Genomic DNA, 26,093 nt, shown 5'->3' with positions numbered 1-26,093 from the left:
TTTTTGTGAAGCTGCTTTTATGTGTCATATGTGTCTATCACTGTTTGAGGCCAGAGATTGTAAGGTTCAGCTTTCACAAAATGTATAGATTGTTACTGGAAAAACGATTTAGAAGTCATTCAAAAAGGTATTTGTAATCAAAGTTTATGTAAAAAAATATAATACATAATTTTGTATGTGTGTGTATATATATAATAATTAATAGTGACATATAAATACAATAAAAATACAAGTGCTTTTATACATCATATGAGAGACCCTCTAATGCAGTATTTTGTGTTTTAATACAACTTCCAGATTAAGTCCAAGATCAGGATTGCTTTTTGGTATATATATTTAGATATTTACATACACAGGGTGTCCCCAAAAAGACGAATATACACATAGAATGATTTTTAATCAGTGTTTATTAAAATAGTTTTCATTTTCAAAATTTAATAGAAACATTTACAGAATTTCATTTTATTTTTTTTTTATGAATGCCTGTTTTCAAACTTATGACTGTTCTGGCCCAGGCATTGCTGATAACACAAAGCAATAGAATTGCAAACATCAAGAAACATTACGTTCAGTATTTGTGTGCATTCTCATTCAATGGCTGCACTCAATTCGTTAATTGTTGCCAGTTTTGCACCTTAAACATCACAGTTCATGTTTACTCAAATATTTGCTAGACTGGTTATGTCAGGAATTAGTGAAATACATTAGCAAACGAAATACAATTTTCGAACCATTGTGAAAGAATTTGCTTGTAATATTTAAAGAATAAAAATAAATTAATAGAAATTCAACATGGAATTATTATGGAATTTGCATTGCTAATGTCTTCTAACTGCAATATTTGATTGCATAAAAGATACACAGGATATTAGACATGCACCAACTTCAGAAGCACATATTCAGATTAAAAAAAAGTTTTTAGGGCATTAAAGCTTATGAAGGAGTTTAACTACGGATATAAAACCTAGGTTGATGTTTTAGAGACATTAGGTGGGGGGGGGGAGTCTTATGTGCCATCAGATATGGTACCAAAAGGTAAAAAAAATGAATAGACAACAAATATAGATCTCGAATTTTGGCACAAGGCCAGCAAGTTCAGTGAAGGGGTAACCCAATTAAATCAACCCCACTGCTTAACTGGTATTTATTTTATTGACCCTGGAAGGATGAAAAACAAAGTCAACCTCAGCGGAATTTGAACTCAAAGACAACAAATATATTTGTTTCAAATTTTGACACAAGGTCAGCTATTTTAGGGGAGGGTTTGAGTGGATTATGGCGACCCCAGTGTTCAACTGGTACTTATGTTATCGATCCTGAAAAGATGAAAGGCAAAGTTGACTTCAGCAGGATTTGAACTCCAAACGTAAAGATGGACGAAGTGCCACTAAGCATTTTGCCCAGCATGCTAACAATTCCGCCAGCTTGCTCCCTTAAAAGACAACAAATATTAAAGCATAAAAGTGGAATATTTGGTTAAAAAAGCTGATGATTAAAATTGATTCGTTTTCTTTTATTCATGCAAAATAAGTACATGTGTATATAAGTAACATGTATATTAAGTAACACGTATATTAAGTAACACGTATATTAAGTAACATGTATATAGTAACATGTATATAGTAACATGTATATAGCAAATTGGCTTCTTAACAGCAGACTAACACAAGCTTCTAAGTTCATAAAGAACTAATTTGGACTTGAATTTCTTATAACAAATTCGAGAAATGCTAATACGAAAGTATAAAATCATATTAGTATTGACCAAACTATCTCGTGTTGTATTTAGTTTTCCAATGTATTTCACTGGTTACAATTCGTTTCGTTTTGTTTTATCATACGAATGATACCATCTTTCGCATTGATAATGAAACATTCTACAACAGAATTCAGAGACAAAATAGTTATTGTCAATTTACAGGTTCGTCATCTCAGAGCGATAAACACGATTCAAAGGGAGATAATTCTCACGCAAGTGCCTTCATGCATACGTCAGAGACACAGACAGACAAACAAACAGAAGAAATTATCAAACTCATTTTAAATATAAGCTTTAAACACCGGATTGAAATATTTTTGTTGCTGTATGTATTCATATTACAAACTATGCTTGATTTCTTTAAACATTGACCACTTTTTCACATCACCATCATCAACAAAACCTGCAAAGAAATAAAAGAGAAACACAGCTGTTACCATTTTCTAACTGAATTAAGTACATGATTTAAACATCAGAAATAATTTTTATAATATCAGAACACATATGTTTCACTATTCTCTTTTTATTTCCAGAATATTCTATTTTTATTTCCAGAATATTCTATTTGAATGGTCTTTTAGCATAAGAAATTTGGACTATTAGGTTGGGATTTTTTTTTTTTTTTCTTGAACCCCCTTGGCACTCTGTCAGTTACGACAATGATGGTTCTAGTTGATCCAATTCATGGAACAGCCTGTTCATGAAATTAACATGGAAGTGGTTGAGCACTCCACATTCACACGTACCCTTCATGTAGATCTCAGGGAGATTGAGCATGACACAGAAGGTGACAAAGCTGGCCCCTATGAAATGCATGTACAACACATTGTTGCCAGCTGAGTGGACTGGAGCAAGGAGAAGTAAAGTGTCTTGCTCAAGGACACAAGGCACTACCGGGAATTGAACTCACAATGATATGACCGTGACCTGAATACCCTAACCACTAAGCCATCTACCTTCACTCTTGAGTCCTAGGACTTATGGGGCTGGTTACCTGGTTTCCATGGCTTATAAGTGACTGGGATCACAACACCCCCCTTGAATGGAATGCTGGTCAGTTGCAGGATTCAAGGCCAGCAATTTTGAGAAACTGACCTCGCCTGTACTGGTGCCACACAAAAAGCACTCACTTCACTCTGCAGGGCGGTTGGTGTTAGGAAGGGCATCCAGCCGTAGAAACTCTGGCGGCGGCGACGGCGACGATGACGACGATGATGATGGGACAAAACAACTTCACCACTATTTGACTGATATTTTATTTTATCAACCCTGAAGGGATGAAAGGCAAAGTTGACCTTGGCAGGATTTGAACTCAGACTGTAAAAGCTGGAAGAAATGCCACTAAGCATTTTGTCCAATGTACTAAAGATTCTGCAGCCAGGGCTGTCTTACAAGCATTGTAGGTCCCTAACCAAATCAATGTACTTGGCCCTTTAGCATTAATTTAATGACAGCGAGGCAAAGCATACATAGATTGGAATTGGACCCCTAGACCTGTGAGGCTCCTGAGCAACAGCTCAATGTGCCCCAGCCTTTAGACAGCACTACTGCCACCTGGCATCAAGTGAAATGAAATACAAAATACAGGTGTGTTACTACAAACATCTGCAAGTTGCTGTAGGTTTGAACCCAAAACCACATGGTTGCACTGATGAAGACCTTTCCAACCTATGCCAGCTGTAGAAAATCTGCCTTGATACACAGGGGAAAAAATGGTCATTAAAATGATGATACTGATGATGATGATGATATGTGTTTGTCTTTTCATCGTATCTTGTAATGCTATCCAGCTGTAGAAACTCTGCCAAATCAGATTGGAGCCTAGTGCAGCCATCCGGTTCGCCAGTCCTCAGTCAAATCGTCCAACCCATGCTAGCATGGAAAGCGGACATTAAACGACGACGATGATGATGATGATGATGATGATGATATGTTTACTTACTAATTTTGTTTTCTTTCAAAAGTTTTCCAAGGTGTAAGTTTATGTTGTTCTCTGCAGCTTTATGCAGAGAGGCTGCAAGATCCTGAAATTAGAGAAATTAGTTGAAGTAAAACTTCCCAGATTATATTTTAAAAAGTCTAATAAATAAATATGATACTATAACTATCATTAAAAACATTGTAAGTTTAAAGTCGTTAAGCCAGATACTTTATCACAAATATTCACAGTAAGACAGGAGTCCAAAAATAAACTGAAGTATCCCAAGTTATTAATAGTACAAGGGACATAATTCATATCTAATTACAAAGGACCAGAAAAGGAACTGGGCAGTAAGAGATGCATGAAGTGTAATTATTGTCATCATCATCATCATCCTCAAGGAGGAAGCATGGTTTAGTGGTTAGAGTATATGCCTCCTAACTGTGTGGTTGTGAGTTCAATTCTCAGTGAGGTGTTGTGTCCTTGAGCAAGATGTGATCTAAGTTGAAACCTTCCATTAAAACTTCATATTGTTATGCCGCACGCAGCCTCCAAAATTCACCTACAACACGACAGTCTGTGTCTGATAGCTCAGAAGCATGTATGCGAGCTCAGCGAACCGACTTTCTTAGAGTGGAAGAAGCAGTAATCAAAGAAGTCAGAAGTATTGAAAATAACAAACAAAACCGTTGAGTATAACCAAAATACAGGAACTTTAATTAAGAAGCCAATAAGATATATGGAATAAATAAACAGATCTTTAGAGAGTTTTTAGAGAGTTCTTTCATTTACCTCTGAAATGTGTAGACTTCTTTGGTGAGCTCTTCTTTTATTTATCAGTCTAATGATTTATTTTCTATCTATATATTTATTTCTATTTTCTTCGACTGGACTTGTGTTACTTCCGAATTTACAGTATCATTCCGCCTTCTTTACGTTGCCAAGTTCACTATTTTCGCAGCCAGTTCAAAACCTTCCACCGTTCACATTAACCACCGAAACTAGCTTCATACTCGATACTAAATACTGTGTCGACTGTTCCACACGACTTTTGCCTGGCCCCATCTCACACATTGACCGCATGGCACCGGCTATTATATAAAAAAAACGCCCAAGTTGACTTTCATCACATCACCCATTGCACATCGTCGTCCAGCACGAACTCGCTTGCGACGAACTTCCAGCTCAAACTCACTCACCACGTGGGCAATAGTAGTCTTTATACATCACCCACAACATAAAAGCACACCAAAATCATACCCCTAAGCTTTAAACAGTCACGTAACCACAAAGAATTACTTTTCGTCTTTGCTTGCAAAACCAGAGAGTGGCATTCTAATTCACATCATACAAATGAGAAATTATATTAATATAATTTTTTCCATTCATAACAATATTAATTTATCTTCCAAACACACACATGGCCTAATAATCCTTTCTTGCTAAGGTTGACTTTCATCCTTTCAGGGGCGATAAAATAAGTACCAGCTGAACACTGGGCTCAATGTAATCAACTAGCCTCTTTCCCCAACGTTTTAGGTCCTGCTTCTATAGTAGAAAGACAGAATTATTTCTTACCTTATACACTTTCTCTCTAATTTCTTCAACTGTCAACATATTTCCTTGGTTTTCTTTCAAATGGTTTAATATTTGAGATTCTCGCTCTTGTCTGTGTTGAATATAATTTTCTACAAATGGTATTGGTTCACAGACCACTGGACCATGACCAGGAAAAATAACAGACGGCTTTAAGTCAAGGATAACCTGCAGTGATTTCATATAAGAATGTAGGTCTTCCATAACCTGAAACATATGAGAAATGTGCTTGTGATGAATCTTTTGCCATCCCATTTCAATTGTACACACACACACATGCAAACATACCTCTCTTTTACACACACATATACTCACACTTCAAACGCCGTTTATCAGGTTTCTCATTCCTTCCTTCATTATTCATCTATCACTCCTTCCTTTCTCATGCATACAATACTCTCTTTACCACTTCGTTTCATCTTTCTCATCGTCATTACTTTCTCTCACTCCCTCTCTGTCATGGCTATTACTCTTGTATCTTTACTTCATTGGACACTAAACTCTGCTTGCGAAGACCTGTTGAAGCAAGTGAATTTGAAACCGAAATCGAACCAAATTCAACAACTGGCACCCATGCCAACATCTCCTTCATTGGACACTAAACTCTGCTTGCGAAGACCTGTTGGGGCAAGTGAAATTGAAATCATAATTGAACCATATTCGATGACTGGCACCTGCGCCAGTGGAGCACTAACAGCATTGTCCGAGCGTAATCATTGCCAGAGCAGTTGTCTGGCTTCCATGCTAGTGGCCTGTAAATAGCACCATTTGAGCATGATCATTACCAGCGTCGCCCTACTGGCACTTGTGCCGGTGGAACATTAGAAATTCATTCGAGCGAGGTCGTTGCCAGTGCCACTAGACTGGCTCCTGTGCAGGTGGCATGTAAAAAAAAAAATCCATTTTGAGCGTGGCCGTTGCCAGTACCGCGTGACTGGCGCTTGTGCCAGTGGCACGTAAAAGCACCCACTACACTCTCAGAGTGGTTGGCGTTAGGGAGGGCATCCAGCTGTAGAAACTCTGCCAGATCAGATTGGAGCCTGGTGCAGCCATCCGGTTCACCAGTCCTCAGTAAAATCGTCCAAGCGGACATTAAACGATGATGATGATGATGACTTCTCCTTCACTGTATTAGTATTTCATCTCCTCTCCCTTCACCTCTCATACAATATATATATATTTGGATTATTTTTCTGTTTAAGAGCAATCAGGTTCATTTTTAGTATTCTCGTTTGTGAGAGCAGTCGAGTTATTTCAGATATTCTCATTTCAAAAAACATGTCTGGCTAATTGTTGAGAGGACATGGGTGTTGCCTTGGCAGAGGTTTGTGCTCTCTGAGCGCTCGTTATTATTGATATGATTAAGACAGCAAGCTGGCAAAGCCGTTAGCATGCTGGACGAAATGCCTAGCGGTATTTTGCCCCTCGTTAAATTCTGAGTTCAAATTCTGCTAAGGTCGACTTTGCCTTTCATCCTTTTGGGGTCAATAAATTAAGTACCAGTGAAATTCTGGGATCAATGCAATTGACTAGTTCTGTCTCCTAAAATTTCAGGCCCTCGTGCCTATAATAGATACGATTATTATTAGTATTATTATCATTATTATTATTATTATTATCATTATCATTATTATTATCATTATCATTATTATTATTATTATTATTATTATTATTATTATTATTACAGATTTAGTAGACAGAAATTAAAAGAAGCTTGTTATATGAGCAATATGTATGCATGCATGCATGCATGTGTGTGTGTGTGTGTGTGTGTGTGTGTGTGCGCACGCGTGTTTAAGTGTCTTGCTCTGTCTTGACATTGCATTATAGTTGTAAAATAAGTGTCAATGTCATACAAACAATGTCATTCATATCCAGTCATCCATGAAAACATGTCTGGCTAAGCAGAAACATTGAGGGTTGTGTGACAGGAAGTGCAAGCATGGAACAGTGAACATTAAAATGACGATGATGGAAACAGCAGCGAAGGCTATGACAACAAGAAGAACAATGCCAATGATACTAATCTTAGATTTTCGTAAGTAAAGGTTGGAGAAATGATAATATATTCATTACTTACTGTAGTTCCTTCACCAAGGACATTATCTCCTGAAAAAACCACTCCCTCTTCTTTCAGTTGAAGTATTATATGGTCTTCAGTGTGTCCAGGTGTGTGGAATGCTCTACAAATAGGAATTTATAATATCAATCTATCTTTCTGGTGTCCTATTTTCACAAGAGAAAATAGATAATTTAGATTTTCATAACTCTAGCCTTTTACCACTGTGTCTCCCAATCTCTCTACTCTAATGACATTCAAAACTTATCTTAGTATATCAAATTACCACCATTCACTCGACTATGGCAGTTATTTACAGTTATTTGTTTTGTTTAAATATCACGTTTTGTGAACAACACTATTTTTCATTGCAGCTTCCAATGAACCAATCACTAGTTCACTTCATTTATAATGGCCAAAGAGAGCAAGGGAGGGTCTATACAACTTAGAACAAATACCATGAGGTATTTTTGTTCAAAAGCACCAGCTTATCAGTTTTCTTGCCAATGTTTACATTTCCTGATATAAGCAATAAATTTACATATTTATATTTACAGTGTAGCAAGTCATAAAAGGCAGCAATATGACGTAATTGTTGTTTGCCTGAACAACCAAAATTCTTCGTAATCCCATTGGTTGAAAGTACAGCCCATGTACGAATTCTAAACTTTTGTCAAAGAAATCTTTCACAAAATATGGTTCCTAGAATTCGGATATGAACAGTTATAAAAACCCTGATTTTGGGGAAATTACTCAGTGATCGTAGGATGTTACTAAACTCCACAACACTCACAATAGTGATCGTTGGATTTATACCAATGTCTTTTGCCAATGAGGAACCTGGATAAAGATCCATTCCACCATACTTCTTGAATGCAGCATACATCAACACATCTCCTTTCAAGCATCTCAACAATCTCAGAAGACCTATCTTTCAATGTGCCTACACTGACAGTGCCAACTCTGAGGGAATGTGTGGGAAGGTAGGCGGTAACAATGGAAGTGGTAACTGTAGCTATCGGCATCTGAAAAGAAGGTTCTAACTGACATTTGCCAACACCATCATTCAAGTTACACTTGCTACTCCATTGGACGTGGGTGCTATACCAGCATTATTACAGCAATGTTAGTACAGATACAAGTACAAAAATATATATATATATATATATATATATATATATATATATATATATATATATATATATATATATATATATATATTCTTTCATTTGTTTCAGTCATTTAACTGCAGCCATGCTGGAGCACTGCCTTTAGTCAAACAAATCAACCCCAGGACTTATTCTTTGTAAGCCTAGTACTTATTCTATCAGTCTCTTTTGCCAAACTGTGAAGTTATGGGGACATAAACACACCAACATCGGTTATCAAGCGATGGTGGGGGGACAAACACAGACACATATATATATACATATATATGACAGGCTTCTTTCAGTTTCCGTCTACCAAATCCACTCACAAGACTTTGGTTGGCCCGAGGCTATAGTAGAAGACACTTGCCCAAGTTGCCATGCAGTCGGACTGAACCCAGAACCATGTGGTTGGTAAGCAAGCTATTTACGACTATATAATAATTGTGTTCCCATGCCAGGAATCAAACCTCAACCACCTGGGTGAAAGCCAGGAATCCTGACCACTTTATATATATATATATATATATATATATATATATATACACACATAAAATACACCATTTTGAGCGTGGCTGTTGCCAGTACTGCCAGACTGGCTTTCATGCCGGTGGCACGTAAAAGCACCCACTACACTCTCAGAGTGGTTGGCATTAGGAAGGGCATCCAGCTGTAGAAACTCTGCCAGATCAGATTGGAGCCTGGTGCAGCCATCTGGTTCACCAGTCCTCAGTCAAATCATCCAACCCATGCCAGCATGGAAGGCGGATATTAAACGATGATGATGATGATAAGTTGACCTAGTTAAGTGTTAATACAGACACCATAAAATATATATATAGGTTAACTGATTAACTATTGTTACCTCTAGTGGTGGTGGGTGTTGTATATTGGTATTAGTACAAATGCAAGCAAATAATGCTAATATAGGTGCAGGTAAATAAGTTAGGTAAATAAGTAGGATAAGGGTAGTTAATTTGATATATATAGTTAGTGACTAATTAATTAACTAAGCAATAAAACTAAGTACAGCTTGGTCATGTTTAAGTTGGTGTTATAGAAAAATGGGTGACATTACTGCAAGGAGAGGAGGAACAATGGAAGGGTTGACATAAAAGGTTCTGGTACAAAAGAACCTATTGATGGCGGGGTTGGAAAGGGTGGTGGGGTTGGAAAGGGTGGCGGGGTTGGAAAGGGTGGCGGGGAGGGGGGGGGGGGGGGGGGGGGGCACATCATGCATAAGCAAACATTGTTGACCAAAGATAAGAGGAAATACAGGGCAAGCAAATATTAAATTAAATTAATTTAAATGATAAGCAAACATTGACCGAAGAAATATGGGGCAAATTAATTTTAAAGTGATAAGCAAACATCAATAACTAAAGAACAAGAGGAAATATGGGGCAAGCAAAAATTAAATTAAATTAAATTGAATTAAATTGAATTTTTTACCGCCTGACTGGCCTTCGTGCCGGTGGCACGTAAAAGCACCCACTACACTCTCGGAGTGGTTAGCATTAGGAAGGGCATCCAGCTGTAGAAACTCTGCCAGATCAGATTGGAGCCTGGTGTAGCCATCTGGTTCACCAGTCCTCAGTCAAATCGTCCAACCCATGCTAGCATGGAAGGCAGACGTTAAACGATGATGATGAACGAGGGTTTCAAACATTAATGAAGATGTTGACAGAGAGAGGGGATACAAAACAAACATGAAATTAAATTAAATTGACTTTGGTTAAATCAAATCAAGCAAAATTAGATAAGATTAGATTGATTTAAATTAGAATAGATTAGATTAAGCTAAGTTAAAGTTAATGAGGATGGGGTGGGGAAGCAAAAATGTATAGATTAAATCTGAGGACAATGACACATTTTAACTTATCTGTTCATATTCGGTCTGCATATCTTAACCAGTGATAGATTCTTGATAGAGGGAGAACAAAATGTGAGAGCTTTTTTTTTGACATTAAGCAATATATATATCGGAGGCGCAATGGCCCAGTGGTTAGGGCAGCGGACTCGCGATCGGAGGGTCGCGGTTTCGATTCCCAGATCAGGCATTGAGTGTTTATTGAGCGAAAACACCTAAGCTCCACGAGGCTCTGGCAGGTGGTGGTGGCGACTCCTGTTGTACTCTTTCGCCCCAACTTTCTCTCACTCTTTCTTCTTGTTTCTTGAGTAACGCAGCGATGGACTGGTGTCCCGTCCAGCTGGGGGAACACATACACCATAGAAACCAGGAAACCGGGCCCATCAGTGGCATGTAAAAAGCAGCCACTACACTCTCGGAGCGGTTGGTGTCAGGAAGGGCATCCAGCTGTAGAAACATTGCCAGATCAGATTGGAGCCTGGTGCAGCCTCCTGGCTTGCCAGCCCTCAGTCAAACTGTCCAACCCATGCCAGCATGGAAAGTGGACGTTAAACGACAACAGACAGACAGATAAATAAATAAGAAAAGAAATGGAGCAACAATTAACAATTAGAAGTTGATCATTGTATTAAAAGATCATAGTTTAATTGTAGTTAAAATTGTAGTTTATATATATATATATCATCATCATCATCATTATCATTTAACGTCCGCTTTCCATGCTAGCATGGGTTGGACGATTTGACTGGGGACTGGCGAACCAGATGACTACACCAGACTTCAATCTGATCTGGCAAAGTTTCTACAGCTGGATGCCCTTCCTAACTCCAACCACTCCGAGAGTGTAGTGGGTGCTTTTTACGTGCCACCAGCACGAAGACCAGTCCGGCGGTACTGGCAACGGCCACACTCAAATGATGTTTTTTACCTGCCACCTGCACAGGAGTCAGTCCAATGTTTTGTTCACATGCCACCGGCACCAGTGCCAATAAGGTGAAGCTGGAAACGATTGCACTCAAATGGTGCTTTTTACGTGCCACCGGCATGGGGGAAAAACCGCTGCTCTGGCAGTGATCCTGGTCGGATGGTGCTGTTAGCGTTCCTCTGGCACGGGTGCCAGTCATCAAATTTGGTTCAATTTTGATTTTGATTTCGATTTCACTTGCCTCAACAGGTCTTCGCAAGCAGGGTTTTGTGTCCAAAGAAGGAAAGGTACGCATAAGTGGGCTGGCTACACCCCTGGTAAAAGCCACGGGTTATCGTCTCACTTGTCTTGTCAGGACTTCTCACGCACAGCATATTTCCAAAGGTCTCGGTCACTAGTTATTACATATATATATATATATATATATATATATATATATATATATATATATCAGGGGTGAAGACTCTATGTATGGAACACATGCACTGGTATGCCTTACTATTTTTCCTCGATGAATAATTTTTGCGTAATATATAATTGATTATAGATAAATTTCACAAGATTCATTGTAGTCATATTTACTTTTATTTCATATTCTTTCATTTCTCAGTATAAAGTGGTCAACAGAAACATTGGGAAAGGAAAGCAAATTTTTTTACTACTTACTTTCAGTTATAGTAAGAACAGTGGTGTCATTTTTTTTTTTAATTCTATTATTTTCATGAAGGGAGCATAAAAAGGGACAGACAAAACAAAATATGAGTAAGTGACTAAGAAAGAGTAAGACAGAGAAAACAGATATTTTACTGCTTGCCTTCCAACCGTGTTAAGCCAGTAGACATGTTGTCAACCTTTTTCCCTTTTGAAGTGCTGGTGTCTAACCATTATTATTACTAGGTTTCAAATTTTAGCACAAGGCCAGCAATTTTGGGGAGGGGGTAAGTTAATTACATTGACCCCAGTGATAAACTGGTACTTATTTTATCGATTCCAAAAGGATGAAAGCAAAGTTGACCTCAGTGAAATTTGAACTCAGAGCATAAAGGCAGATGAAATACTTCTTAAGCATTGTAGCCCAGTTTGCTAACGATCGTCAGCTCACTGCCTTATAAAGTTTTAAAATAATAATTTTGAAGATGTTTAGTAAAATAACAACTGTATTTACTTGTGTAAAAGTTACACTGTTTTATATTTGATTTTAACTGAAAGAACTGGGACACAACTTGTGCATAGGACAAAGCTAAAACTATGAAGGGAAGAAATTTTGTACCAAGATTTAGCACTAAATTAGGAGTATAACTTACACAAAATTCTGACTTATATACAAGCAAATATGGTAGCTGCTGTTATTAACCATGTGTTTGGAACATAACAAAAAGTTCTCACACAATATAATAATATCATCATCATCATCATCATCATCATCATCATCGTTTAACGTCTGCTTTCCATGCTAGCATGGGTTGGATGATTTGACTGAGGACTGGTGAAATTAGATGGCTACGCCAGGCTCCAATCTGATTTGGCAGAGTTTCTACAGCTGGATGCCCTTCCTAATGCCAACCACTCCGAGAGTGTAGTGGGTGCTTTTACGTGCCACCGGGGCGAAGGCCAGTCAGGCGGTACTGGCAACGGCCACGTTCAAAATGGTGTATTTGACGTGCCACCTGCACAGGAGCCAGTTCGGCGGCACTGGCAATGATCTCGCTTGAATTAATTTAAATATAATGACATTAGTAAGGAAGGTTCAGTATTATAAATCGAAGAGCAGTCTCAGGTTGATCTGTATCAAGAGTTAAGATTGTTGCTCTATCTCAGAACTTAAAACATAAGGCTTCTACACAAGGATAGCAGAAATATCATTGTTGTTGTGAATGATACATGAAACTAATAGGAAATAGAGCGAATGATAATTCTCTTGATACATATCTCATATAAACAAAATATTAGATAGCAATACATATAAATGCATGGATATAAAACAGTTCAAAGAATAACGATACATTATAAAAATTATTTTCGTTTTTCTTTTTTACAAACAAAGGGGAAATTAAACAGAAAATACTAACTGCACCGATACACCTCCTGCAGAAATCACTTGCTTGTCTTCGATGAAGTTCAATGGAGCAGAACCAATATAACTTTCAGGAGGTTGAAGTTTTGGAAATTTATGTACTTTTGCAGAGGAAGCTAAAAATAAAGATGTAAGAAAAATTTCTGTAAGGAAGAGTAAGCATATAATTGAAATGCAGCTAATTTGTAAGAGAAAATAGTTTAGACCAATGGTTCTCAACCAAGGCTCCCATGACCCTTGGGGTCATATAAGATTTTGTTATTCTTTTTCTTTTACTTGTTTCAGTCATTTGACTGCGGCCATGCTGGAGCACTGCCTTTAGTCGAATCAAATTGACCCCCAGGACTTATTCTTTGTAAGCCTAGTACTTATTCTATCAGTCTCTTTTGCCAAACCGCTAAGTTACGGGGACCTAAACACACCAGCATCGGTTGTCAAGCGATGATGGGGGGGACAAACACAGACACACAAACACACATACATATATATATATATATATATATATATATACATATATACGATGGGCTTCTTTCAGTTTCCGTCTACCTAATCTACTCACAAGGCTTTGATCAGCCTGAGGCTATAGTAGAAGACACTTGCCCAAGGTGCCACGCAGTAGGACTGAACCCAGAACTATGTGGTTGGTAAGCAAGCTACTTGCCACAAAGCCACTCCTGCGCCTATTGTTGGCAAATAGTCTTTACTTTACTTATACAATTCCCAATAATATTTAATTATAAGAATATCATTTTTTTAAAACATCAAATGAGTATTGGGGGGGGGGGGGTCTAGCAGACCAAAAGCAGGATCAAAACGGTCCAAAGACAAAATATAATTGAGAACCTCTGGTTTGGACAACGAAAAGAATACAGAGACCAAAACTGAAGGTTGGCATCGCTCAAAAAAAATTTGCATCTTGCCAATTACAGGAGCTTTGGTAGACCATGAGGGAACCAAAACTTTAGATGTACCAGACGCACTGAAGTAGTTCACTATAAGAATAGTTTTCAACCTTGAACTAAAGACTGTACAGCTCTCTGGAAGTAGCAGAGAGGTTTTGATATCTGGGTGACATGATTAGCATTGATATGATAATGATAATGATGATGATGATAATGATAATGATGATGATGATAATGATAATATAGTGTTAATTGAGAAAGAAAGCAAACGATACTGGATCATAGATATAGCATGCCCAGCTGATAACAAGGTATGCGATAAGGAAGAAAGAAAAGTCGATAGATATGACAGGTTAGCTTCGGAGGTTAAGCAGGTGTGGTCGATGAAAAAGGTGGTAGTAGTACCAATAATTGTCGGAGCCCCGGGAACAGTGAGTAAAAATCTTGAGAAGTACATGGAACAAATAGGGGCTGCAATAAAACAGCACTGCTTGGAACCGCTCGAATACTCTGGATGGTGCTTGAAAAATAAGGGGTGTTACTTTAGTTCACTGGTAATGAACAGCTGGCACCGTAGTACATCTCCAGCATTAGAAGCTGCGCAAAGACAATAATAATAATAATAGATATGTATGTCCTACAAGATCAAAATGTCTCAAGAAAGGAATACAAAAAACTTTCTTACTATAAAGATCTGCAAAATCACAAAAATGTGAAAGCTTAGTACTACGATAATACCAGTAGTAATTGGTGCGTTGGGAATGATAAAGAAGGGAGCTTAGAAGTATATTAAGCAACTCCCTGGTAATTCCAAACTCTGTGAACTACGAAAGATAACCTTGATGGGTACAGCCCATATACTACGGAAAGCACTCTCCATCTAAAATGGAATAAATGTGGAGATAATTTTTAGCATGCATAGCAAAACAATAGTGCCCTTGTAACTCTTGACCTACGGAGGATGCCTGGTGCTAAGGCAGCTGAAATAAAGTTATAATGAAAGGAAACCATAAATAATGATGCTGATGATGATGATGATGATGATGATGATGATAAACGCCCGGATGCAGTACCAGTCACTGGCTCTCATGGCTTCTGATCTTAACTGGTTGGAAGTGTTATCATGTACATTGTTTTGTCTTGGTATAAAAGGTGTTTAATAAGGTGTTTCCATTATTTCATCCAACCCGTCATCATCCAACGTATCTGCAACAAACTGGTATATACTTCTACAATGCACAAAATATTTTAACAAATTGTTTTTATACAATTCCTAATAATATTTGGTTACAAAAATATAATAGGGTTCTTTTAAAAATCAAATGGCAATGGGGACTCAGCCAAGTAAAATTGGAATCAAAAGAGTCCACAGGTAAAAAAAAAAAAAAGGTTGAGAACCACTGATTCACACAGTCAGTAAATTGTTGTAATGAACTAAAAAATCTTGTTGAAAAAAATAAAACCTAACTCATTGAGATCATACAAGGACAAAGAAGTAATTGGACACAAAAGATGCTTCAGCTGGATATCATCATCATTGTTTAACGTCCGCTTTCCATGCTAGCATGGGTTGGACGATCTGACTGAGGACTGGTGAAACCGGATGGCCAACACCAGGCTCCAATCTGATTTGGCAGAGTTTCTACAGCTAGATGCCCTTCCTAACGCCAACCACTCAGAGAGTGTAATGGGTGCTTTTACGTGTCACCCACACGAAGGCCAGTCAGGCGGTACTAGCAACAGCCACGCTCAAAATGGTGCATTTTATGTGACACCCACACAAGAGCCAGTCCAGGGGCACTGGCAATGATCTCACTCGAAAATCCTACGAAGGCCAGTCAGGCGGTACTGGCAACTGGATATGATGCTATAAAAATGGTTCTGGCTACAACTTCATGTTATGTATAATTCTCATGAAATTTCTAATCCATTTAAGATTTGAAATGTAAATAAATGTTTCTAATAAAAACTGATTTACCTTCTTGTACATTTTGCAGAATATTAGCAACACCACCAACATGGTCAGCATGCCAGTGAGTGACGATAATATCACTAATAAACCATTTATTCGTCTTCAGCTCTGTCTGAAGCAGTGAAATATATTCAGAGTTATTCTCTTCGCCAGCATCAATCAGTATTTTGCTGAAAAGATGGAGTAATACAAGGGAACATGAATTTGAAAAATTCATTTTTAAAATGAAATTTATTTCCTTTAAAAATAAAAAAGAATAATTCTTTCTACTACAGGGACACAGGTGGAGGTGCGTGGCTTAGTGGTAAGGAAGTTGGATTTATGATCGTAAGATTGTGTTTTCAATTCTTGGACCAGATGATGTGATGTGTTCTTGAGCAAGACACTTCATTTCACATTGCTCAAGTTCACTCAGCTGGCAAAAATTATTAACTCTGCATCCCGTCCAGGTGGGGGACTTTATACGCCACTGAAACCAAGAAACTGTCCCTTATGAGCCTGGCATGGCTTGAGAAGGAAACACCACCACCACCACCACCACCACCTCTTCTTCTTCTTCTTCTGTTGTGTATATGTGGTTGTGATGCATGTGCCTGGTGTACCCTTATCAGACGGGTAATCATGATGGGTATATTGGGCTTCGTATAATTGTACCCCCGTGTCACTTTGATGGCATGCACTGCTCTCTCACTCAATAATAATAATTATAATAATAATAATGATAATAATAATCCTTTCTACTCTAGGCACCAGGCCAGCAACTTTAAGGGGAATGGTTAGTCAATTACATCAACCCCAGTGCTCAACTGGTACTTGATTTATCAACCCTGAAAGGATGAAAAGCAAAGTCAACTAAATTAGCATTTAAACTCAGAATGTAAAGACAGACAAAATGCCACTAAGCATTAAAAGTCTTGAGATCTTGGCAACCACTGAGTGAACAATGCTTTACTGATGAGGTCCAATAAGACAGAAACATACCTGAAATTGTCATTATGGCTGCCAAAAGGCAGCTCGCAGGCAGAAACGTCAGCATGCCGAGCAAAATGCTTAGTGGCATTTCATCTGTCTTTACGTTCTGAGTTCAAATTCTGCCGAGGGTCAATAAATTGAGTACCAGTCACATACTGGGGTCGAATGTGCCTAGAGTAGAAAAGATTATGGCTGCCAAATGTCAGATTCAGTCTCCCAAACTAGATAAGTGTATCTCAATTTAGTTTTTTACTGACTAAAACTTCAAGAGTTCTCTCTCTTCCTTTTCTGAGAGAGAATTATTATAAACACTTATGACTATTTTTCATCATTAAGTTATAACTGCAATGAATTAAAACAATATTTTTTATCTTAACACATTCTGTAATATGTACCTGATCACAACAAGTGTTTGCAAAAGATGACAGCAGAAATAACTTGAGATAACAAACAAGATACAGCTAGAAATGACAAGCCTAATGATATGCTTAACATCCTACAAATGTTGAACAAAATATCACCATGACATGCAACATTTGCAATAGAGTTAATCACACTTTGCATGTGAACTGGTAACATCATCATCATCATCATCGTTTAACGTCCGCTTTCCATGCTAGCATGGGTTGGACAATTTGACTGAGGACTGGTGAACCGGATGGCTGCACCAGGCTCCAATCTGATCTGGCAGAGTTTCTACAGCTGGATGCCCTTCCTAACGCCAACCACTCCAAGAGTGTAGTGGGTGCTTTTACGTGCCACCAGCACGAGGGCCAGTCAGGCAGTACTGGTAACGGCCGCACTCAAAATGGTGTTTTTTACATGCCACCTGCACAGGAGCCAGTCCAGTGGCACTGGCAATGACCTCGCTCGAATGATTTTCTTTGTGCCACTGGCACAAGTGCCAGTAAGGCGACGCTGGTAACGACCACGCTCAAATGGTGCTATTTACATGCCACTAGCACGGAAGCCAGACAGCTGCTCTGGCAATGATCACACTCGGACAGTGCTGTTAGTGCTCCACTGGCACAGGTGCCAGTCATCGAATATGGTTCAATTATGATTTCGATTTCACTTGCCTCAACAGGTCTTCGCAAGCAGAGTTTAGTGTCCAATGAAGTAAAGATACGAATAAGTGAGCTGGTTACACTTGAAATTATTGCCAAGGTGTAGCTGTGTGGTTAAGAAGGTTGCTTGCCTCTCGATCATATGGCTTGGGATTTGGTCCTACTGTGTGACACCTTGGGCAAGAATCTTCTGTTATAGCCCTAGGCTGACCAAAACCTTGTGAGTGAATTCTGTAGATGGAAACTGAAAGAGGCCTAACATATGCATGTAACGTGTGTGTGTGTATGTGTGGGTGCACGCACACGCACATGTGTGTGTGTATGCGTGTACGTGTGTGTGTGTACCCTTGTGTAGACAGCACATGACGGTTGTAAATGAGCATCACTGACATGTGAAGGTGCCCGCTTGTTCCACATGTGAGGGCGTTTGCTTTCAGTCTTCTTTGAAAAACATGGAAAATATTCTTTTCTATTCTAGGCACAAGGCCCAAAATTTTGGGGGAAGGATCAGTCGATTAGATCAACCCCAGTACACAACTGGTACTTTATTTATCGACCCCGAAAGGATGAAGGGCAAAGTCAACCTCAGCAGAATTTGAACTCAGAATGTAAAGACAGACGACATACCGCTAAGCATTTCGCCCGGCATGCTAATGTTTCTGCCAGCTCGCCACCTTAAGAAAATGTATATATTTTTTTATACTCTAGACACAAGGCCCAAAATTTTTGGAGAGGGGGTCAGTTGATTAGATCAACCCCAGTATGCAGCTGGTGATTAATTTATCAACCCCGAAAGGATGAAGGGCAAAGTCGACCTCAGCAGAATTTGAACTCAGAACGTAAAGACAGACGAAATACTGCTAAGCATTTCGCCTGGTGTGCTAACATTCCCAGGTATTGCTTGTTATTTATATATGCTATTTATAGCATAATTGGGTTAAGTGTAATTAGGGGTTGTACTTAGATTTATTCAGATGTATGCAATCATCTTTAACAATCCTAAGTTATTGTTTAGACCAAGTCAGATTTTGATCAAGCAGGCTAATGATCAAAAGGCTTTCCAGTTGTGACTAACCTGTCTTTTTCCTTTTTTACACCCAGTGTATTTACGACTACATTTATCCAATGTGTGTGGAGGCGCAATGGCCCAGTGGTTAGGGCAGCGGACTCGCGGTCATAGGATCGCGATTTCGATTGCCAGACCGGGCGTTGTGAGTGTTTATTGAGCGAAAACTCCTAAAGCTCCACGAGGCTCCAGCAGGGGATGGTGGCGAACCCTGCTGTACTCTTTCACCACAACTTTCTCTCACTCTTACTTCCTGTTTCTGTTGTGCCTGTAATTCAAAGGACCAGCCTTGTCGCACACTGTGTCATGCTGAATATCCCTGAGAACTACGTTAAGGGTACACATGTCTGTGGAGTGCTCAGCCACTTGCACATTAATTCCACGAGCAGGCTGTTCCGTTGATCGGATCAACTGGAACCCTCGACGTCATAAGCGACAGAGTGCCAACAACAACAACATATCCAATGTGTCTTCCCAATCCAACATAGGTCTCACATAATTGTTTTTTTACTATCCAGCAAACCACACATCTTATTTGTCACCGAGACACAAATTTCTAGACTGTTATCAATATCCATCTTTGCTGTCCATATTATGCTCTTCAGTCAAGCCATATATAGATTCTACTCACCCCTCTACAATCACCTCTCTCACCAGCACATCAGCAACATAGAGTTCCAATTAGTCAGGCTCAAAGTTTCCCGCTGCTCCTCCAAAAATATCTGCTTCCCCATCACTTTCTGAACTCTACAACCACATCTTTTTTTGCATCAAGGACAACTAACTCAAGTTACTCCTCTTCATAGTCATTCTCCTCTACAACCTCACTGCTCACAACTCATCTTCCCACCTCCCACCCCACACCAACCACAGTCCTTCCATATTAATGCTGCTGGGATGAAAACCAAATCTTCTGCATTCATCAACTTTCTACATTAATTTGTTTCATCCCCCAAGGTGTGTCTCAGACCAACACAGAGACAATCTGCCCTTCTAGGATAAAAGGGTAAGTATTGTGGGAATAATGGACTGAGTGTAGGAATTAGTGTAGAGTAATGGAGTAACTGACACTGTTGGTTAAGACAAGTGTTCCAGTTGATCCAATCAATGGAACAATTTGCTCATGAAATTAATGAATACTCTGACGACTGGCAACCATGCCAACGTCTCCTTCACTGGACACTAAACTCAGCTTGCAAAGACCTGTTGGTGCGAAATCGTGATGGCACCTGTACCAGTGGAGCGCTAAGAGCGCCGTCCAAGCGTGATTGTTGCCAGAGCAGCTGTCTGGCTTCCATGCTGGTAGCACGTAGATGGCACCATTTGAGCGTGATCGTTGCCAGCGTCGCCTTCCTGGTACTTGTGCCGGTGGCACGTGAAAAGGCATTCGAGCGAGGTTGTTGCCAGTGCCGCTGGACTGGATCCTGTGCAGGTGGCATGTAAAATACACCATTTTGAGCATAGCCGTTGCCAGTACCACCTGACTGGCCCTCGTGCTGGTGGCACGTAAAAGCACCCACTACACTCTCGGAGTGGTTGGCATTAGGAAGGGCATCCAGCTGTAGAAACTCTGCCAAATCAGATTGGAGCCTGGTGTAGCCATCCGGTTCACCAGTCCTCAGTCAAATCGTCCAACCCATGCTAGCATGGAAAGCGGACGTTAAACGATGATGATGAGGACTCCACAGATATGCGTACAATGAATATAGTTCTTCGGGGATTCAGTGTGTACAACTCATCTTTGCCAGCCAAAAGGGTAGTTTAAACCCAATATTTTACATTAATAGCGTTATCTACTTTGAGTTCCATTGTTTAAAAAATAAACAAGTGATCTGGCATTGACAGAAACTGGGGTAGCTTAAAATATTCAAGAAAGAAGGTTTTAGCCCTACTTCGAAATGAGGAATATTTTAGTTACATGAGTCTACAGCACAAAAATCTGGGATTTCTTAGGGTGTGTAGATTTTAGGCAATTTGTCCGTTTTTTGCAGAGTGGAGAGGGAATCTTTTCCCCACCTCTTCCCATGATGTTTTCATTTTGACTTTCTTTTGGAAATTTTTTTTCTGATGGGTAACTTTGTAGAACATAAATCAGAAAAATATTTCCAGAAAGAAAAGTCAAAACTGATCTGGCATACCTCCTCATATATGTCCCACCGACTTTATCGCTTCATAACTTCCGGAAAAATGGGGATCTTTTTTAAAACGGGGGCCACATTTTTCATTAACGAAACACTTTGAAACTTGGAACACTGGTAGAATGTGTCATATAAAACATCTTTTTCTCTTAGTCTTCTTAAAAAAAAAAGAAATCCCTAAATTATTCCATGTTAAAGTTCTCTCGGAAAATTTTTTCACAACAATTTTCGATATAGTCAGAATCTACACCATCTGAAGTGTACTCGAATAAAATTTCTTCAAAAATGATATCCATTTGGGATCTTTTTAAAACGGGGGCCACATTTTTCATTAATGTTTTACGTAGTGTTTTTGGTACCGAAAGACTTTCAAACTTCGTATACTTATCTATTTTGTGTTATCGAACAGAAAAATATTTTTGTATTCGAATTTATTTCATGTAAAAAATTGTCTTATTTCGATAATTTCAACCAATCACTGACAAGTATTCAGTTGTTTACATTTACTCCTTTGGCTGATTAAGCGGTGTAAAGCGTATTTAATTTCCATAGCTTCGTTTTATTTTCTTTTTTCATTTTCTTTTTTTTTTTCTTCGTTTTATTTGCTTTTTTTCTTTTTAAATTTGCTGTTTTACCCTAACGCTAACCCTATCACCGATAGAATTGTTTCAGAATCGTTTGTTTATGTAGTCGGCACTTAATGTATATCGGCTGAATGGACGTCAGTGATTGGTTGAAATTACAGAAATACGACAACTTTAACATGGAATAATTTAGGGATTTCTTTTTTTTTTTAAGAAGACTAAGAGAAAAAGATGTTTTATATGACACATTCTACCAGTGTTCCAAGTTTCAAAGTGTTTCGTTAATGAAAAATGTGGCCCCCGTTTTAAAAAAGATCCGGAGTTTCAGAAAAATATGTAGGAGAGGGTAAAAATGAGGTGTTTTTATTGCTTTTTTTTACTTTGATACGAAATATATTTTTTTGTATATGGTCACTACCTTACAAAAACTATATCAATTAAGCAAATGGCCTTCTTTATTGCCGTTCTTTTGGAGCATATAAGACAAATTTGGGTTGGGCAAAATGAGTAAGACATCAATACTTATCTTTTAATATCAGAAAGATTGGAAATGCAGAAATGCAAAAGATTAATACATAAATAAATATCTAGATCAAATGAAACAGGGTCGGGGGGTAATGGCACATGATATGAAATTAAAGAAACACGACTAAACAGAAAATAAAACTCAACATAAAATATCATCTACAGCTTCTTCGCGATTCGCTGGAGTGTTTTCTTCGTTATATAATTTACTCATCGTGCAGTTTAAGAGAAGACGTTATTGAAATCAGACATTACTCATTTTACCCCATTTTAGACATCATATCTTTGAAACTTGAAAATTATTAAATTAGACATTAGAGTGGAAAAAAATTGACTTGAAATCCAATAGAGAAAAATAATATTGATTGTTAAACACCAAAAGCTAACTAGATATTTTATTAGCAACCACAATTAAAGTCAAAGTTGAGGAGAAATTTGAAAAAAGAGGACCTGCCACCTGAATGTTTGTTTTGGTTTTTTTTTTTCAACTTTAACAACACCTACGCTGACCAATTTTGGCATTATCATGCTATTAGCTGTCAGAAGTGAAAGTGCTCACTACTAGTGAAGTATCTGTCTGTCTGCCTGTCTGTTGCTGGCCTGTCGATTCTTTGGCTACTGACAGCTAATACCATGACTGGCCGGAGCGAGCTATCTGTCTGTCTCTCTCTCTCTATCTATCTATTACTCGAAAGTCCGCGCTAGCTAGTCGTAAGTAGAAAACACAAATTTAATATAAAAACATATTTCCTGAAATTGCAAATTATTTAAAATATAAAAATATAATTTTCAACAGAGAGAATTTATCAAAATAGAAAACAAATGAAGTTTGAAGTTAAAAAATAATAGGATCGACCACTCACGACTAGCTAGCGCGGACGCGCGAACATTCGAGTAATAGATAGATAGAGAGAGAGAGACAGACAGACAGACAGACATATAGCTCGCTCCGGCCAGTCATGGTATTAGCTGTCAGTAGTCAAAGAATCGACAGGCCAGCAACAGGCATGCAGGCAGACAGACAGATACTTCACTAGCAGTGAGCACTTTCACTTCTGACAGCTAATAGCATGATAGTGCCCCAATTTTTACTCCTCGGGATGATGCAACAGTACAAAATAATAACGCGATACGTGCAGCGTAATCAGTTCAAACAAGTAGGTAGAAAATAACGAGAAATCGATAGTTACTCATTTTGCCCCACACACCCCTAGTTTTTTTAATTTCCGATTGTGTAGATTACGATTATATTGGAATTTAATTTTAATAAGAAAAAACAAATTTTATGGGTTCGTACACCTACATACTGATACACATCACATATACCTCCAAAACGAAACCTGAAATTTCGGGAAAAAAAACTGTAATGTGTTGTCAGTAACTATGTGTGTGCTCATATTTTTTCTTTTCACATCATATTCCGATGTAATCGTAATTTACACCCTCGATGGCATCGACTTAAGCACTTCCTCTTAAAAATTGCTGACCTTGTATTTGAATTAGTAACAATAAGTGGTAAAATTGTGAAAAAAACATTAAGTTGGAGTAGCGGTACTAAACTTATGCCAATAGATTATGTAAAACACTGACTGAGTAGCGAATGGATAGAAGACTGACATATCCGCATAAAGACATTCTCTGTAATATAAGTACACCACGTTGCGTAATGTGGGTCTAAGTAGACTATGCAATAGAAAAGAAGATAAGCGAGTAACACATATAGCGCCTTTCATCATACGTCTGTACCATCGCATCAAACATGAAACTAAACAACTGATAGTGTCAAGTGAAAGAAAGAAATAAAGTTTACTGTACCTATTTCCTTTACCAACTAAATATGTATTTGTACCCTGAAGTGTCATATGGCCTGGATTGCATCCAAGGATACGTGTGACACATGATGAAAGCTTCTCAATTTTAGGGATGAACGTAGTCATTTTACTGGACCTGTTTGGATCAGATGTAAACAGCGTGACCGCTCTGAAAGGATTACTTTTGACTGAAATGCATCTAGAGTTGTCTCCCATGAGTATAGATATACAGAGAGAGAGATATACATATCGTTTGTTTTGTTGTGTCTGGGAAGAGTAGTTCTCTTTTAGTACCTTCTTATTAAACACATACATCGGTAAAGTTTCCACTCATTTACTTATTTATTTTCCCTAAAATTTTCGTTGCGTCTTGCGACCTTTTCAATAGTCGTTGACCCTGTCCGTTATCCGAGCTGCATCCTTTTTGCTTGTTTGTGCGCATGCACATGCATGTATGTATGTTTGTATGTATGTATGTAATACAAATAATATGTGAGTATATGCAAATATACGTACATGTATGTACATACCTACATCTACATGTATATATTGATGCATATCTGGGTACAGGACGTCACAAAAAACGTGGGCGAAATGAAAAACAGAACATAAACAGAGCACAGAAAACAAACAGGCCACATAGAGAATATTTCCTTCATCAGCTGCCCCTGTTCAAAACTAAGCGAAGAATTATGTATGTATGTATGTGCATGCATATATGTGTGTGTGCGCGTATGTATATGTGTATATATATATTTATTTATTTATTTATGTGTGGTAAGTAGCTTGCTTACCAACCACATGGTTCCGGGTTCATTCTCACTGCGTGGCACCTTGGGCAAGTGTCTTCTACAATAGCCTCAGGCCGACCAAAGCCCTGTGAGTGGATTTGGTAGACGGAAACTGAAAGAAGCCCGTCGTATATATATATATATATATATATATATATATATATATATATATATATATATATATATATATATATATATATACATATATATATATATATATATATATATATATATATATATATATGTATGTATATGTTTGTGTGTCTGTGTTTGTCCCTCCAACATCGCTTGACAACCGATGGTGGTGTGTTTACGTCCCTGTAACTTAGCGGTTCGGCAAAAAGGAGACCGATAGAATAAGTACTAGGCTTACAAAGAATAAGTCCTGGAGTCGATTTGCTCGACTAAAAAAGCGGTGCTCCAGCATGGCCACAGTCAAATGATTGAAACAAGTAAAAGAATCTGGTTTTGACCATGCCAGCATGGAAAGCTGACATTAAACGATGATGATGATGATGATTGTTGTGTCTGAGGAGAGTCATTTTGTTTTAATGCCTTATTAATTAACACATTCACCGGTTCAATTTCTACTCATTCACTTATTTATTTATTTTTTAATTTTCATTGCTTCTTGCAACCTCTTCTATACTTGTTGACTACCCGTTATCAGAGCTGCCTTCTTTTTGTTTGTTTGTGTGAATGGGTGTGCATCGCCGTGCATGTGTATACACATATGTATGTATGTATGTGTGTATGTATGTATGTGTGTATGTGTATGCATATATGTGTGTGCATATACATATATATATATATAGCTGATGAAGGGATATTCCAAGGGGCTTTCCGTTTTCCTATGTGTTCGTTCCGTTGTCTGTAGTTTATTGTTCTAACGTCCTGTACCCTGATATGCATG

General features: G+C 38.3%; 1 protein-coding gene across 1 annotated transcript; it reads right to left on the bottom strand.

Moving 5' to 3' along the window:
* Positions 1-389: 389 nt before the first annotated feature.
* Positions 390-24,832, bottom strand: LOC106875199 (endoribonuclease LACTB2). Its single transcript, XM_014923242.3, has 7 exons — positions 24,394-24,832; positions 16,233-16,396; positions 13,348-13,468; positions 7,357-7,459; positions 5,259-5,483; positions 3,702-3,783; positions 390-2,162 (listed from the first exon to the last, which is right to left on the bottom strand). The coding sequence occupies exons 1-7, from the start codon at positions 24,702-24,704 to the stop codon at positions 2,098-2,100; spliced, it is 1,071 nt and encodes a 356-aa protein (XP_014778728.2). The 5' UTR covers positions 24,705-24,832; the 3' UTR covers positions 390-2,097.
* Between the last annotated feature and the right edge of the window lie 1,261 nt (positions 24,833-26,093).

The sequence above is a fragment of the Octopus bimaculoides genome, chromosome 4 (genome assembly GCF_046866305.1).
Source record: "Octopus bimaculoides isolate indiv1 chromosome 4, ASM4686630v1, whole genome shotgun sequence".
NCBI classification, from domain to species: Eukaryota; Metazoa; Mollusca; class Cephalopoda; order Octopoda; family Octopodidae; genus Octopus; species Octopus bimaculoides.
The sequence above is the reverse complement of the archived record's forward strand: the minus strand, read 5'-3'. Positions and strand labels throughout refer to the sequence as shown.

Bases quoted from the DNA above. Each gene is read 5' to 3' on its own strand.
- LOC106875199 (XM_014923242.3), bottom strand. From the start codon at position 24,704: ATGTATGTGTTTAATAAGAAGGTACTAAAAGAGAACTACTCTTCCCAG. The intron at 13,469-16,232 runs GTAAATCAGTTT...CTTTATTTTTAG, and splicing joins TCTGCAAAATGTACAAGAAG to CTTCCTCTGCAAAAGTACAT. The intron at 2,163-3,701 runs GTAAGTAAACAT...ATTTCTTTGCAG, and splicing joins TTTGAAAGAAAACAAAATTA to GTTTTGTTGATGATGGTGAT.